At 40.0% G+C, this 14,621-nt stretch overlaps 1 protein-coding gene across 5 annotated transcripts in view; it reads left to right on the top strand.

Moving 5' to 3' along the window:
* The window catches only part of FRMD4B (FERM domain containing 4B), a 229,090-nt gene that overhangs the window by 189,561 nt on the left and 24,908 nt on the right, over window positions 1–14,621 (top strand). For all 5 annotated transcript variants that reach the window (XM_024747081.1, XM_024747077.1, XM_024747078.1 and 2 more), the window contains exon 11: window positions 189–275. In XM_024747081.1, the coding sequence (XP_024602849.1) occupies window positions 189–275 (87 nt within the window). The remainder of the gene's footprint in view (window positions 1–188; window positions 276–14,621) is intronic.

A 14,621-nucleotide genomic window follows, 5' to 3' on the forward strand; every position in this document is an offset into this window, starting at 1 on the left:
ATCTTATTTGAAGAAGCTCTAAGAAAGCATTTTAATAACAAGTTAGGATTTTAAATAGTCTTTTGTTTACCAAGACAAAATTATTTTAACTTGTTGATACTTGTTAAAGGATGAAATTGGTAGATGTTACTTCATCTCTGTAAGACTTAACAATTAGGTCTTGGTTCTCATGGTTTTCCGTCTTCCAGGATAAACAAGGACTTCCTTGGTGGCTTGGAATCAGCTATAAAGGAATTGGCCAGTATGATTTGCAAGACAAGGTGAAACCTCGGAAAGTAAGTGTGAATCATTTCAGACACTTACGAGAACATTGAGCTGTTCTAGAGCTAGAAACATCACTTTATGGGGCAACAAGCAGTCTTGGGTAAAGAATTTTTGATTAGTGAAGTCCTAGGTTTAGAGAAGACTCAAGTTAAATGTGAAATACTTTTTATAATTCATTCATGCCCCATTTATACAGCAATTCCATGTCTGATCATTTATCCTAAGGAAGTAAAATTACGCACAAAGATTTAACTACAAGGATGTTGATCACAACGTAGTTTACAAGTGCATACAATTAGGTTTCTATTTAAGTTAGTATGAACATGATGATGTCATTTGTTTAATGAATTTTACATATATAAAAATATATACATGCATCCACACACATATGCATACATATACATATGTACATTGGATGGGTAAACAAATGGGTGAATTGTAAAGATGTTAAGTCAGAATTTTTGGTGCTAGTTACCTCTCAGTGATACAGTTATAAGTAACCTTCTTTCTACTACTGCTGCTAGTTTTGCTTATCTTTGTTTCACAATTTTCCACATTTAACATGTCTACTTTTTTGTAGAGGAAAGTAAGTTACATGCTATTTATTAAAGGGTCACACTATCAGGTTCGGATTTTCCAGAGCTAATAAGTTACATTCTTGGCAATTTGATTATGCGGTTGTTCCTCTTGACCAAGCACAAGTGTACAATACTTTTTTGCCTATATAAGAAGTGATGAGTTCGTGTAGATATCCATCTAGCTGCTCTGGCCTACTCAGTATTATAATGACATAAAGGCTTACCCGTGCTGTTAGGTTTTGCCATGCTCCGTGTCCTCTGCTGCCAACCCTGGGAATCACAGCTGTGAAACAATGACCTATAATAACAGACCATGGTTAGGCTGCCTGCTCTATCACACCCCGACATCACCGCCTTAAATAGCTCTTATCACTTCCATCTGTCTCTTGCTTTAATTTGTACTAGAAAAACAGCCATATTTTTCATAAAGTCAGGCCCTGGTCATAATACCACAAGCTTTTCATCTTCTACGTGTCCTTTTAGCTTCAATCATACTTACAATCTTCCTTTGAGTTTAGAGAATAAGTTACCCTTTTCTTCCCATTTTATGGTTGTGAAACTGGCACAGAAAACATGAAAGGGTGTTGCCCAGGACAAACCACAGCCCCCTTTGAATGCCCATCCAGCTGTCCTGGGTCAGACTAGCTGGGCACTGTGGCTTCTTATTGAGAATTATCAGTAAAAATGGGAAGGCATTATTTTTAACAAAAGATCCATCTGTGTGAGGTATGGTAAGTAAGCATTTGTGTAATCATACAATTAGAACTTGATCTGTATAATTTTGGCCCAGTGACCCAGATCAGTTGAAGTAAGGAATACTTGATTTCCAGGAGGAATATGAGTAATTTTGGTTATATTTGAAAACTTGTTTCTAAGATCAAATTTCTAATAACGTTAGAAATGATATGGGCGTACAGTTTTTCTTTATAGTTATATATTTTAATGTTTTTACCAAAAGTTTTAAATAGTCATTGTAAAAGAAACCAACAACAACAAAAAAAAGCACACACTACAGAAACATCAATTGGGGCAGGAAGTTCTTCAGCAGCTCCCATCCTCCCCTGTGATAATCACTGTCAAGAGAATGATACTGGTTTGTTTGTTTGTTTATGAATTTCATTTTGTTTTATTTTTTATTTTATTTTTTTATTGAAGTAGAGTTGATTTACAATATTGTGTTATTTCTGCTGTACAGCAAAGTGATTGAGTTATATATATACATAAATTCTTTTTCATATCCTTGTCCATTACGGTTTATCACAGGATATTGAATATAGTTCCCCATGCTATACAGTAAGATCTTGTTGTCTATCCATTTTATATATAATAGTTTGCATCTACTAACCCCAAACTCCCACTCCATCCCTCCCCCCCACCCCACCATTGGCAACCACAAGTCTGTTCTCTATGTCTGTTTCTTTTTTGTAGATAGGTTTGTTTGTGTCATATTTTAGATGCCACATATAAGTGATATCATATGGCATTTGCCTTTCTGACTTACTTCACTTAGTATGATAATCTCTAGTTGCATCCATGTTTTTACAAATGGCATTATTTCATTCTTTTTTATGGCTGAGTAGCATTCCATTGTATATATGTATCACATCTTCTTTATCCATTCATCTGTCATGGACATTTAGGTTGTTTCCATGTCTTGGCTTTTGTGAATAGTGGTGCTGTGAACCTGGAGGTGCATGTATCACTTTGCTGTGTAGTTTTGTCTGGATATATGCCCAGGAGTGGGATTGCTGGATCATATGGTAATTCTATTTTTAGTTTTCTGAGGAAGCTCCATACTGTTTTCCATAGTGGCCGTTGATACTGCTTCATTTAGACTTTGTCAGCATGTATACTAAGCTTTTACAGAGAGAAAGAAATCTTACTATGTATACTATTCCATACTATGTCATATTTCTCCAAATCACTTCTAAAACAGATGTCTTTTTACTCTTTTTAAAGCTGACTAGTATTCCATGGTGTTGAAATACATAATTTATTTAACCAGTTCTCTCTTGATGGACATTTGGGTTGTTTCCATTGTGGGAAGAGTGGGTTGGGGGATAATGAATTTCAGCCAAGGCAAATAACTAGCCCCTATTATCTATTTTGTAAGATCATGTTTTCTTAAGGTAGACCTCATCCATGTTAACATTTTTTTTTTGGCAATTTGTTTCTTCCCTGAATTTTACTTTAAGAAATAACATTTCTTTGGTTTTTCTGAATCTTGCATGTAAAATATAACTTAAATCGACTCACAAGTAATTTCTTAGCTGTTGTGGCTTGAGAAAATTGAGATTCTCACAGACTCTAAATGCATCTACTAAAAACAACCAGGCTTTCTTCCAAAATAATGGTGAATCAGAATCTACACAGTAAATATTGCTGTTAATTTCCTCTCAGTTGCTCATGACTCACAGGCCTTTCTTTACATTCACAGTTTCATAGAAATTGGTAAATATTGTTTGACACTGATCATAATCAGGTTTGCTTGTTCATTTCAGAGTCTATAGACAATGATCAGAAGCCACTTCCTTTTTTCAGTGTGCAAGAGTTTTCCTATTTCATTTTCAAGACATGTCATTCAGGTTGAAAAGGACCATAAACAGGCCATCTGGTGTCATCACTGTCTTGCTTTCTCTTTCTTGGTTATTTTAGCAGGTGTCCACTTTGTACCACTCTTTGCTTTCTCCTTGCTTCCTCTGTTAAACCTGACAATGGATTTTGCTTCCGTATCTTTATTTTTTCCTGTCTAGACAACTTAAGAGTTTCATTGGCAGGAGGACGTTCTAACGTCCCTGTCTTGGCTTAGTTGCACAAATAAGGGAATGCCTAACTTAAAGGGACGTGAGCACTGACATGTAGAAGGAGGCTCACGCTTCAGCTGTTTGCATGGACCTATGTTCCAGCAAGTTACCAATGGCCGGGCAGGAATGAAGGTCCTATTGCCAAATTGGAATGAAACAAAGGCTGGAATGGGAGGTTGCGTAGATGCTCAGCCTCTTGAATCACATGCCTGCTGCATTATAATTACATGGCTTAAAAACAGGCCAGAAGGAGGAAGAATTACCCATGATAAGATGGCGAAAGTCTGTTTTGAAAAAGGGTTGGTCCGAGGTCCCCAGGCTGAGGCCTCTGTCCTTTCCACATAATGTCTCTCAGTTATAGGGTCTGAATATTGGGGACTGTGTTTGTGTTACCTCCCAAAACACCCAGCACAGGCTCTTCATGTGTACTGTCTATAAAGCTTTTGCCAGTCAGGGGCTTCGATTTGTTTGCAATCCACGTAGTATAATGCAACAGGGCAAGGGTTTGGGAAGCAATCCAAAAACTGTCTCTGATGTCATTTGCTGTGTGACCTTGGACATGTTGCTTAACCTGTCTTTAACCTTAGTTTCCTCCTCTGTACAATGGTAATACCACCAACTACTAGGGTGGTTGTAAGAATTAATGAGATTATATTTAGTGTCGTGCTGGATGTACAGTAATAACTCCATAACTGGTAATTACTCATTTGTAGTGAGGGAGAGAGACAATAAAGAAGGATATGAGAAATATTCTTGGATCACTGGTTAAGGAAGGACCCAACATTGCTACAAACCCAGAGCCCTAGTGTCCCACGTAAGAGTCCACACTCACAGTTACTATTTTCAGAGACTGGTAAGCATTCTGCCGCTCCCAATTCATTAACCACAATGCCCTAAGGTATGATGAAAATTAAGAGAAATTTTTTAACTTCCGAGTTACAATCCACAAAAATTACGGTATTAAAAAATCAGGTCATAAGCAGTTTTTCTTTTAAATCCTTCCTTTGTGCATGAAATGTGTCATCGCAAACTCTCAAGGAATGTGAAACATACCAGAACTCAACTTCAAATTGTAGGATGTTCAAACTTAAAAACGATGAAGCTTTATTTAAAAAAGAAAAATTCAAACACGTGCCTTGTAGGTTTTTATTGTTCATTCGGTATTTCAAGGAAAAATCTCTGTTCTTCACAAAGAAGTAGTCAATGGGTCTGTGGCTGAGTAAAGTATTAATATATGTCATGACTGATTTGTACCCCTCTAGCAAGTTATTTCCCTGGGGAAAACCAGAACCTGTCAGAGGTGGGAGGAAAAAAAATGACATGCTAGTCAAGGTGTTACAGGTAGACCATAGTAGGATAAAATGATTTTCAAGATTAGTATCTTTGGCATTATAAGACTTATAAAGTCTTGTGATACATGTCATTACCCCAGAGAATTTCAGGGTGGGGGAAAGGTCTTTAGTCATCAGTTACTGAGTTTTTTAAATTAATTGGAATTCACAATTGCCTAGAGCAGATGAATTAAATAACCAGCCCAAAAGTCTTCCTGTTTCCTTGTCATAAAAGTACAGGGTTCACTTCATTTAAACTCAGTCACTTGCTTATTTCTCTAAGCACGGCCATCTTGATCATTTCTAAACCCACCTGGCTCCCTCCAACGCTACCCCATCACCATGGACCTCGATTAGGATGCTGCTTCTAATGCTGCTTAAATTCTAGGTGAGGTTTACTATAGGAGAGACAAGAGAATGTGTGCCATCCAGTTGTATTATACTTTCTACATCAAGACAAAATGAAGTATGATGTGCAGGGAGAAACACAATTACAGAATGTCACCCGGAGACCAGTCCATCCGGTCTATACTTTGTAAAGTATATAATTAAGCTCCCGCCACACCAGGAATCAATTTGATTGTTAAAACCTTCTACAGAGTCAGTGGGAGGAGAACTCCAACCCTATAGCGTGGATTTGAAATAAGAACCAGTCTGGCACTCCACTTACTGGCTGGCTGACCTGGAGCTGTCACTCAACCTTTTGGATGTTTATTTTCTCAACTATCAAAATCAAAGAATTCTATCTACCTACCTCACAGATCATTATGTGCACCCAATGAGTTAGTGAATTCTTTCACTGACTATATATTTTTCTTTTCTTGTTTTAAATTTATTTTTTATTGAAGTATAGTTGATTTACAATGTTGTGTTATTTTCATGTTTACAGCAAAGTGATTCAGTTACACACATGTATATATATATATATTTTTTTCAGATTCTTTTCCCTTATAGGTTATTACAAAATATTGAGTGCAGTTCTCTGTGCTATCCAGTAGGTCCTTGTTGGTTATCTATTTTATATATAGTAGTGTGTATATGTTAATCCCAAACTCCTAATTTATCCCTCCCCCTGCCTCTTTTCCATAGATATAGAAAACAAACTTATGGTTAACTGTTTTTCCCTCACACCATACTCTAATTTATAGAAAGTTTACTGGGCAGCATAGGCATTTGTCTTTTCCTCCTGTAGTTAATCACTATTAGAATTTGAAGCAATTCTTCTAAAACAGGGAACTCTCAGAGAATTGGATGGGCATTGGTAAGTCTCCATTTCCATCTCACAACCAGTAGGCAGATGGAAAGAAGCCAAGACAAGCAGCCTTATTCATAAAATCACCAAGTTTAGGGACTCCCGTGGTGGTCCAGTGGTTAAGAATCTGCCTTCCATTGCAGGGGACACAGGTTCAATTCCTCGTTGGGGAGCTAAGATCCCACACGCCTCGGGGCAACTAAGCCCACACGCCACAACTAGAGAGCCCATTCGCCACAACAAAAGATCCCACGTGCCAAAACGAAAGATCCCACGTACCGCAACTAAGACCCGACACAGCCAAATAAATAAATTAATTAAATATTTTTTTTAAAAAGGTTTAAAGAAAAAAATCACCAAGCCTAACTGCAAAGGAGGCTGGGCAGTGTATACTCTAGGTGGGTGTTCATGGACAAACCCATCAGTCAAGGTGTTTTGTTAGAAGGAAAAATAGATCCTGAGGGTGATAAGTAGTTCCTGTCACTCTGTGTTTGTTTCCTTGGAAGTCTTCCAGGGGGATGGTAAACAAACAAGTGAGCAGAGAATGAAGACATAAGTATAAATTTTGAATGGTCTCTGATGGAAACAAATGAGACGGAGGGACAAAAATGGGTGTTCAGGCAAGGCCTCTCTGAGAAACGTGACATTTAAGCTGAGACCTGAAGTGTGAGAAGGAGCCAGGCTTAAAACAAAGAATGGGTTGGCATGTTCATGTCAGAGAACAGTGTACGCTGATGGGAGGGAGGTGGGCATGTTATAGAAACTGAGAGACCCCTACAGCTAGAGCTTAAAGAGTGAGTGTGTCCCCTGTAGAAACTGAAGGTGATGGTTGAAAAAGAGGAAAGGGCTGCTGGACAGGCAAAACCATTAGATTTCATTATTTCATCTGCTACTCTGTGTTTCTAGGCATTTACCAAATGGCTGAATTGTTGGCACATACAGAAAAATGAAAGATAGCTCTCTAATAGGATTGACCAGTCCAAATGCAGAGAAAGCCAGTCAGTACATAAAGCATGGTGAAAATTTTTTCTATCACGGGGCATAAACAGTTAAGTTTTCTTCATTCTGTACTTATAACCAAAGATCAGTTTGGTTTTAATTCATTCATCCTTCAGGAGCAAATCTCTTAACAAAGTGCCATGTACTCTGGTATTTTTCCAAAAAAAAAAATAATGAGCCCATTCTGTCTGCAAGGGCCCTATAGTACTTTATATATATATATTTTAAGATTTATTGATTATTTATTTATTTAACTTATTTTTGGCTGCGTTGGGTCTTAGTTGCAGCATGCAGGGTCTTCGTTGAGGCGTGCGGGACCTTTCATTGTGGCACATGGGCTTCTCTGTAGTTGTGGCGTGCAGATTTTCTCTTCTCTAGTTGTGGCGCCCAGGCTCCAGAGCACGTGGGCTCTGTAGTTTGCGGCACACAGGCTCTAGCTGAGGTACGCCTGTGCGGTAGTTGTGGCCTGCGGGCTTAGTTGCATGTGGGATCTTAGTTCCCCGACCAGGGATCGAACCCGAGTCCCCTGCATTGGAAGGTGGTTAACCACTGGACCACTGGGGAAGTCCCCTACTTTATATTCTTTATCTCGTTTAAGGAAAAAGCCCAGTCCCAGTCGTCAAGGACCTGAGAACCCATCTGGAAAGACAAAATCATGTTCAAAATTAGAGATTTTTATTGAAAATATTTAATAAGCAGACTAGGTACCAACCTGTGAGGAGGGATGCCAGCTGTAAACATCCAGAAGAGCCATGCAGGTGTTTCTGAGCGACAGGTCAGCCCTGGTTATACCAGATATGTGCAGTGAGTGCTATTGCAAGTACTAACAGAAGTCATTAGATCAGCTCTCAGAGGTTAGAGATTTGGCCACAGAGGGAATTTATATGAGGTGACACCCTCTTAGATGGTCAGATTTTTATATCATGCATTTTTTGATACCCAGGACTTCTTTGTCTAAATAAACGTTTCCAAAAATACTCAGAATGTTTCACTCCTTGTGTTTAAGACCTGATGTTTTATGTGTGAAGGGTTATCACATCACATCTGAAAAAGTAATTTTCTCTACCTGACTGTGTACCATTTGGTGTGTTCCCGGGCATTGAGAGCATGGCCTCTTGTAATCTGATCAGTTGTTCAAAGTCCTTCTGGGAGGGAACATTTGCATTTAGAAAACAATCCAGGGCTTCCCTGGTAGCGCAGTGGTTGAGAGTCCGCTTGCCGATGCAGGGGATTCAGGTTCGTGCCCCGGTCCGGGAAGATCCCACATGCCGTGGAGCGGGAGAGGCCACAACAGTGAGAGGCCCGCGTACTGCAAAAAAAAGAAAAGAAAAGAAAACAATCCAGACATCTATTTGTTCCTAAAGACATACCTAGTTGAGATAAAGAGAAATCAAAAATTCATTATTTTATAGCAAAAATTTTATCTTCTTCATCAACACACTTCACCCACCAAAGCATAATTATGTCACCAGAAATTATCCTCTGAGTCAGGTGTTCTCATTCACTGTGCTATTTATGTTTCGGGCCAGATCATTTTGTCCTGAGCATGGCCTGATATTCAGCAGCATCCCTGGCCTCTAACCACAAGATGCTAGTAGCAGCCTCCCCTCCAGTGTGATAAACCAGAAATGTCTCCAGACATGGCCAGATGTTCTGGGAGTTGTGGGTGAGGGTGGGACGTGAAGAGAAATCATCATTGCTGGAGAACCACTAGTCTCAGTAAACTACGAGAGACTGAGTTCTTTTCTGCAAATGGCTGCCGTACTTGCTGCCGTTTTCTTCCTATGAGGTTGAACTGGGAATTACTCTTTTTTTCTTTCTTTTTTGGTTAACATAACAAATCTCCCTAGAATACTCTTCCCAAGTAAGAAAGGCAGGATAGTGTGCTCTGGTTACTGGGGAATTTGGAGCCATGGTTGTGCTTGGGTGTGAATCCCAGATCTGCCCCTATTTAACTTTGGGACCTTGGCCAATTAAACCTCTCTGAGCCTCAGTTTTCTCTTCTGTGAAATGGGGCTAAATGTAGTACCTCCCCATAAGGTTGTTGAGAAGACTCATTCTCAGTCACATAAATATTTGGTCGAAAGATGGCTAGCTGGATAGAAGGTCAATTTGGCTTTCTCAAAGCTCATCATCCTGCAAAATTCTCATTCTCTGGTACTCCAGGAGGCCAAACAGATCTGCTAGCTGGCTTGTGGGTACTAACGGTATACTCATCAAGTGTAACTTTTTTAAAATGCAAAAAGAATAAATCAATAATACAGTGATCTTGTTTTGCATCATGTTACAGCAGGGGAATCACCCTGTGTGCGTCATTATTTGATATACAGTCATACACCACGCTGCTACTATCCCAAATTTACTCATTTCCAAGTGAATTTGCAGTTAAATGATTGACCTGTATTATAAGTTCTATTACAAAAAAAAAAAACAAGCCTCTGATGATGTCTTTCCTGTCATTGCCTAGTGTTAAACCTTTGAGTGCTGTCTACTTTCAATCCATCAAGATTCAAAGAGACAGTGCATCCTTTCTGTCCAAGACATTTCCTTGTCTTTCACTACCCCAAAGGCCCCCCTTGCTGGTATTGGTCACACTCCTCGTCATTTTTGTACATGCTAGGGCATGTCTCTTCTTTTCTGGGTACTCCAGTCAGGAGGGAGCTTGCTAGCTTGCTGCCATTGCGTCTCCCTGTGGGCGTGCCTTTGACACATTCCCATGTCCCTCCTCTATGACCTCTGTGATAGAGGAACAGTGAACAGATTCCCTACCTAGAGGGTGTATCAGGAAACCACCAATGAAATCAACAGAGATACAGCCGTTTTTACAGAGGCTGAAGCTCATAGAATTGGAAATCTGAGGGACACAGAAGTGTCAACAGAATAACTTGGCTATTTCTCATCAGTGGAAAGACAGATATGGGATCCAGACAGCAGTTTCTAGTTCTCTTTCTGCTGTTAAGTGGCTCTCCTCCATCTTCACAAGAGATGATAAAATAAGTGAATTGGACTGAGGGTCCTTCCTAACAGTTGCAGCTAGCTTTATCGCTTACTAAATGTTGATTCTGAGCCAGGCACTGTGCTAAGTGCTTCATAAACATAATCTCACTATACCCTTCCAACAGCCCTCTGAGGCAGGCATTGTTGGTCCCATTTTACAGATGAGGAAACTGAGACTCAAGAAAGTTAAGCAACTTGCCAAATAAAGCGCATGTGGTGAAATCAGCATGTAAACCAAGCAATCTGATGTGGTCCAATTGGTTCAGGTAAGCATCACAAGGAAGGGGACCTGGCTATTTTTTGCCAACAAGAACAGGACCTCACACATAGAAGGTGGACAAGAAATATTTGTTAATAGAAGAGGAATGTGTAAAGGACTCCAAGAGCTACTTAAGTATGTGACTCCCAGTTTCCTAAAAGTCCCTCTGCTTTTCCTTATAGTCTTTTTTCCTAGAGTTTGACAGTGGCCTCAGATGTTTAGGAACCAGTGTGACTGTAGCATAGGAAGGGGAAAGAGGTGATTTCTTCCAGTTCTTTAAGGCTGTAATAGTGGGTGGCTATCAATAACTAAATATTGAGGTTTATTTAGTTTTCCACAAATGGCTTAAATATTCAACCCATGCATCTCATTAAATAAAGTGTAATAACGTGTGGCAAATTATTCTAAAACCGTCAACTTCCTTTACATCTAAGGATAAAGACTATGGCATTTTACACACGTTCACTTTTAAAATAAGATTTGATTCAGCTTTGGTTTTCTGTGTCAGTTATTAAATTTTTGACACTTTCTTTTTTTAAGACAAGGTGATTTGTGACCTAAGGAAACATTCTCTTCCTGTTGTAGTTTTTTGATTATCTCTTTGTTACTATGTTGTTCACATTGCTCCTCTTTGACTTTTTTGTTTTATCTCTTTGTTTATTTATTTTGTAATCTCAAAGTTAATCCATGCTATTATTTCATCTCTCGCTATCTACTTCCTTCTTTTGATGCTAAAGGGCACAACTAATCATTCTAGATGAGAGTAGAGTAGAAAGAAGTCCTTAAGACCTAATTTATGGTTTCATTGTCGCCATGCGAGTATTTCCTTTCTAAACTAACACTATGAATTCTAAGCACAACACAATTTCAAACTCATCCCTCCTAGTGAGTGCTACATAAACAACAATAAATACTGATTAATGATTGTCATTATGCTTTTTAATGATCACTTTAGAAAACATTCCAGTCTCGTGCTCATAACTCTGTGTTGCAAAGCAAATAAAAGTCCTCTTCTCCTACCCCCCCACCCCCAAATCTCCAAGAGGGGGAATTTTGTCTTGGGCAAATTTTTTTTTTCTGTTTTAATATGAAAATTACAAATTTTGTTTATACATACACATTCATATAATATAATATATATAATAGTCTTGTTCTATCCTGTAAGACATCATACCCTATAATAGTCCTACTCTGTATGGTCACCAGTGTTCTCCAAACAGTGGAGAATGTGAAGCACACTTTGCTCCCTTCTACCTTCCTTTGAATTTTGTTCTTTTTTCTTAAATGGTTTCTTGTAACCATTCTTCATCTTTTGGGTGATTTAGAGTATTCCTTATATGTCAGGCCATTTCTCTCTCTTTCTTTTCTTTTCTTTTCTTTGTTTTTTTTTGGCTCTGCTGCATGGCTTAGCTTGCAGAGATCTTAGTTCCCCGACCAGGGATTGAACCCTGGGCCAACAGCAGTGAAAGCGCTGAATGCTAACCACTAGACCGCCAGGGAATTCCCTGTCAGGCCGTTTCTGTAATACAGAGGCCCCAACAAGTCAGGTCAGCCTGGTGGATATTTCTTTGGCATTTTCCTATTATCCTTCCATTGGTCCAAAGTCTTGAGTGATTTTGACCAGAGGGGGGCCTTTTATTTACCCTTTAAGGAAAACACTTAAGGACAAAAAGGACAGGAATGAAGATTGGGCAAGCTGCCTGCTATGTGCCAGGTGCTGTCCTAGGCGTGTTGCATGAGAATGGAATCCACTTTAACCTCGGCTCCATTGCCGTTTTCAGAGCCTTATCCTGCTCTCTGAGATGGAGAACTCCAAGATAATTAAAAACACAACAGAAGAATGATTTCAGAAATTTCAAAAGAAAAACTAGCTTATTTCCAGCTGCCAGCTAGATCAAGAGCAACTGCAATTAGAAGTGTTTTCCTAGCAACTTCAAACATTGATAAGAATCACAAAGGTAATACATGCATAAAATAGAGGGCTCCCAAATGGTTAGGGAGTGGAAATCTCACTCTTGTGTGAAACAGACCAACCTTTGGTCGTTTTATACAAACTTCTATGATTTTAATTTTTAGAAATTAAAAAAATACAGGAATACCAAAAATGTGACTACACCTGCATAACCACTTAAATTGACGATTACTAATATTTTGTTATATTTACTTCATCTTTTTTTTTTTTTTTTTTTTTTGCGGTACGCGGGCCTCTCACTGTTGTGGCCTCTCCCGTTGCGGAGCACAGGCTCCGGACGCGCAGGCTCAGCGGCCATGGCTCACGGGCCCAGCCGCTCCGCGGCATGTGGGATCTTCCCGGACCGGGGCACGAACCCGCGTCCCCTGCGTCGGCAGGCGGACTCTCAACCACTGCGCCACCAGGGAAGCCCTCAACTTATTTTTATTAATAAAGTAAATCAAACATGACTGGTAACATTGAAGTTTTCTGTGCCACTTATGCCTCATACATTCAACCATCCCCAACCGCTATCACGAAGGAAGCTTGTGCCATTCCTCTTCACTTTTATACTCTTACAGGCACATATATGAAATTACATTTTGCAAAAGCTTTCCAGGGATCGAACCTGGGCAATAGCAATGAAAGCACCAAGTCCTAACCCACTGGATCTCCAGGGAATTCCCTGCAAAAACTTAAGATTTCAGGTGGGGAAATGGCTTTGCCTTTCAGACTTAAAAATGCAGTCTCATTCCCATAACTTCGTTTGCAAACCAGTTGCCATCTAATTATTTCACTCTTTAAATTAGCTGAAACCCTTCACCTTTTAAGTAGGGTTTTTGCTTGCAGGGGGACCGTCTGCTGTCCGTCTGCTGGCAAAAGCACTAGTGTTTCACGTTTGTAAGTGATAAGAGGGAGAGGTGGCGGCTTTCAGAGATCAGGTTTCAAGTCTGGCCCTGGTTTTATGTGTGTGGGAATGGACGCAAAGGAAAACACAGCTGAGCTGCATTGTGGCTCTTCCTGTCAAACCTGTTCGCGTCCAGGGTGAGTTAAGCGGGGGAGCAATGTCTCCCTCACCCAGCCTCTAGTGAAGTTTATGCCTGGATTCAAAGTAGCTTACTTCCCAGGAAACAACCATCTGAATCTACCCTGTACGGGATTTGAAAAATGTGTCTCTGTCCTGGGAAAATCTGCTAGAGAGAACTTGGCTGTCCTCGTCCTGATCAAAGAAGGAGTGGAACTGGGGTGATGTCACTCGGTGGAGTTACTGATGTCAGTAGGGTGTCAGCCGTGGGAGGTTCGGTTTGTGAAATTGAGTTACACCTAAGTGTCTTAGGAAACTCCATTCAGAACTCACCGGAGCTGCCCCGCCAGGACGGGGCAGAGAGGGAGAGAGCACCTCGGACTTTTCCTTCCCATTTCTGTCCCACTTTTGGAACCTTGGGATTAAAAGAAATGAAAGCCTCAAACCTATGGACATTTTAGAAAATCGGTATGTAGCTTTAAACTCTCACAAATCCCTCTTTCTACCTGGGTGATGGTTGTAGTTACAGACACTACGTGTTCAGACCATGAAGGGCTGTGTTCTTAGTGGGTGCTGGTTTATTTTACTCCGTTTGGGACTGGGGGTCCAGTTTGAAAACGTCTGTCTTCCAGCTATATGTGCACAGGAACCTTTAGCTCGTGCTGTTGCTCTACGCGAGGTTTACATGTTGGTGAAAAGTCTTGGTTCCCGGACCCCAGGAAATGGTTTTGCTCATCATGCATTGCAGAGAAGTTACTATCTTGATGATTAAAATGCTTTTTGAAGATTGTCTGGACATAATTTAAAAATCCAGCCGAAGTCTAATAATGGAATGAAATCGCTGTGCTAGTATTTCTCTCATCATCAAGACTGGGATGGAGAAAAGAAATTCAACTATGACGTCAAAGTTAAAAGGACAAGCAGGGGCTCAGGTTAACGTGAGGGGTTGGAAGTGAACCCAGAAAGTGCAGCAGGGCACTCTCAGTTCTGTGAATGAGCTGCTTTTCACAAGTTATTTATTAGATTTCAGATACCCACTGCCAGTAAGTTCTTTCTCCCAACCAACTGGCAAATAACACCCAGTGTAGCATTAGAATGTCAACAGTAGAAATGGGTTCTATTTACAAAAGCTGGAGGCTCTAGCTCAGAAACCAAGAGGTCA

The sequence above is a fragment of the Neophocaena asiaeorientalis genome, unplaced genomic scaffold (assembly GCF_003031525.2).
Source record: "Neophocaena asiaeorientalis asiaeorientalis breed wild unplaced genomic scaffold, Neophocaena_asiaeorientalis_V1.1 scaffold130, whole genome shotgun sequence".
NCBI classification, from domain to species: Eukaryota; Metazoa; Chordata; class Mammalia; order Artiodactyla; family Phocoenidae; genus Neophocaena; species Neophocaena asiaeorientalis.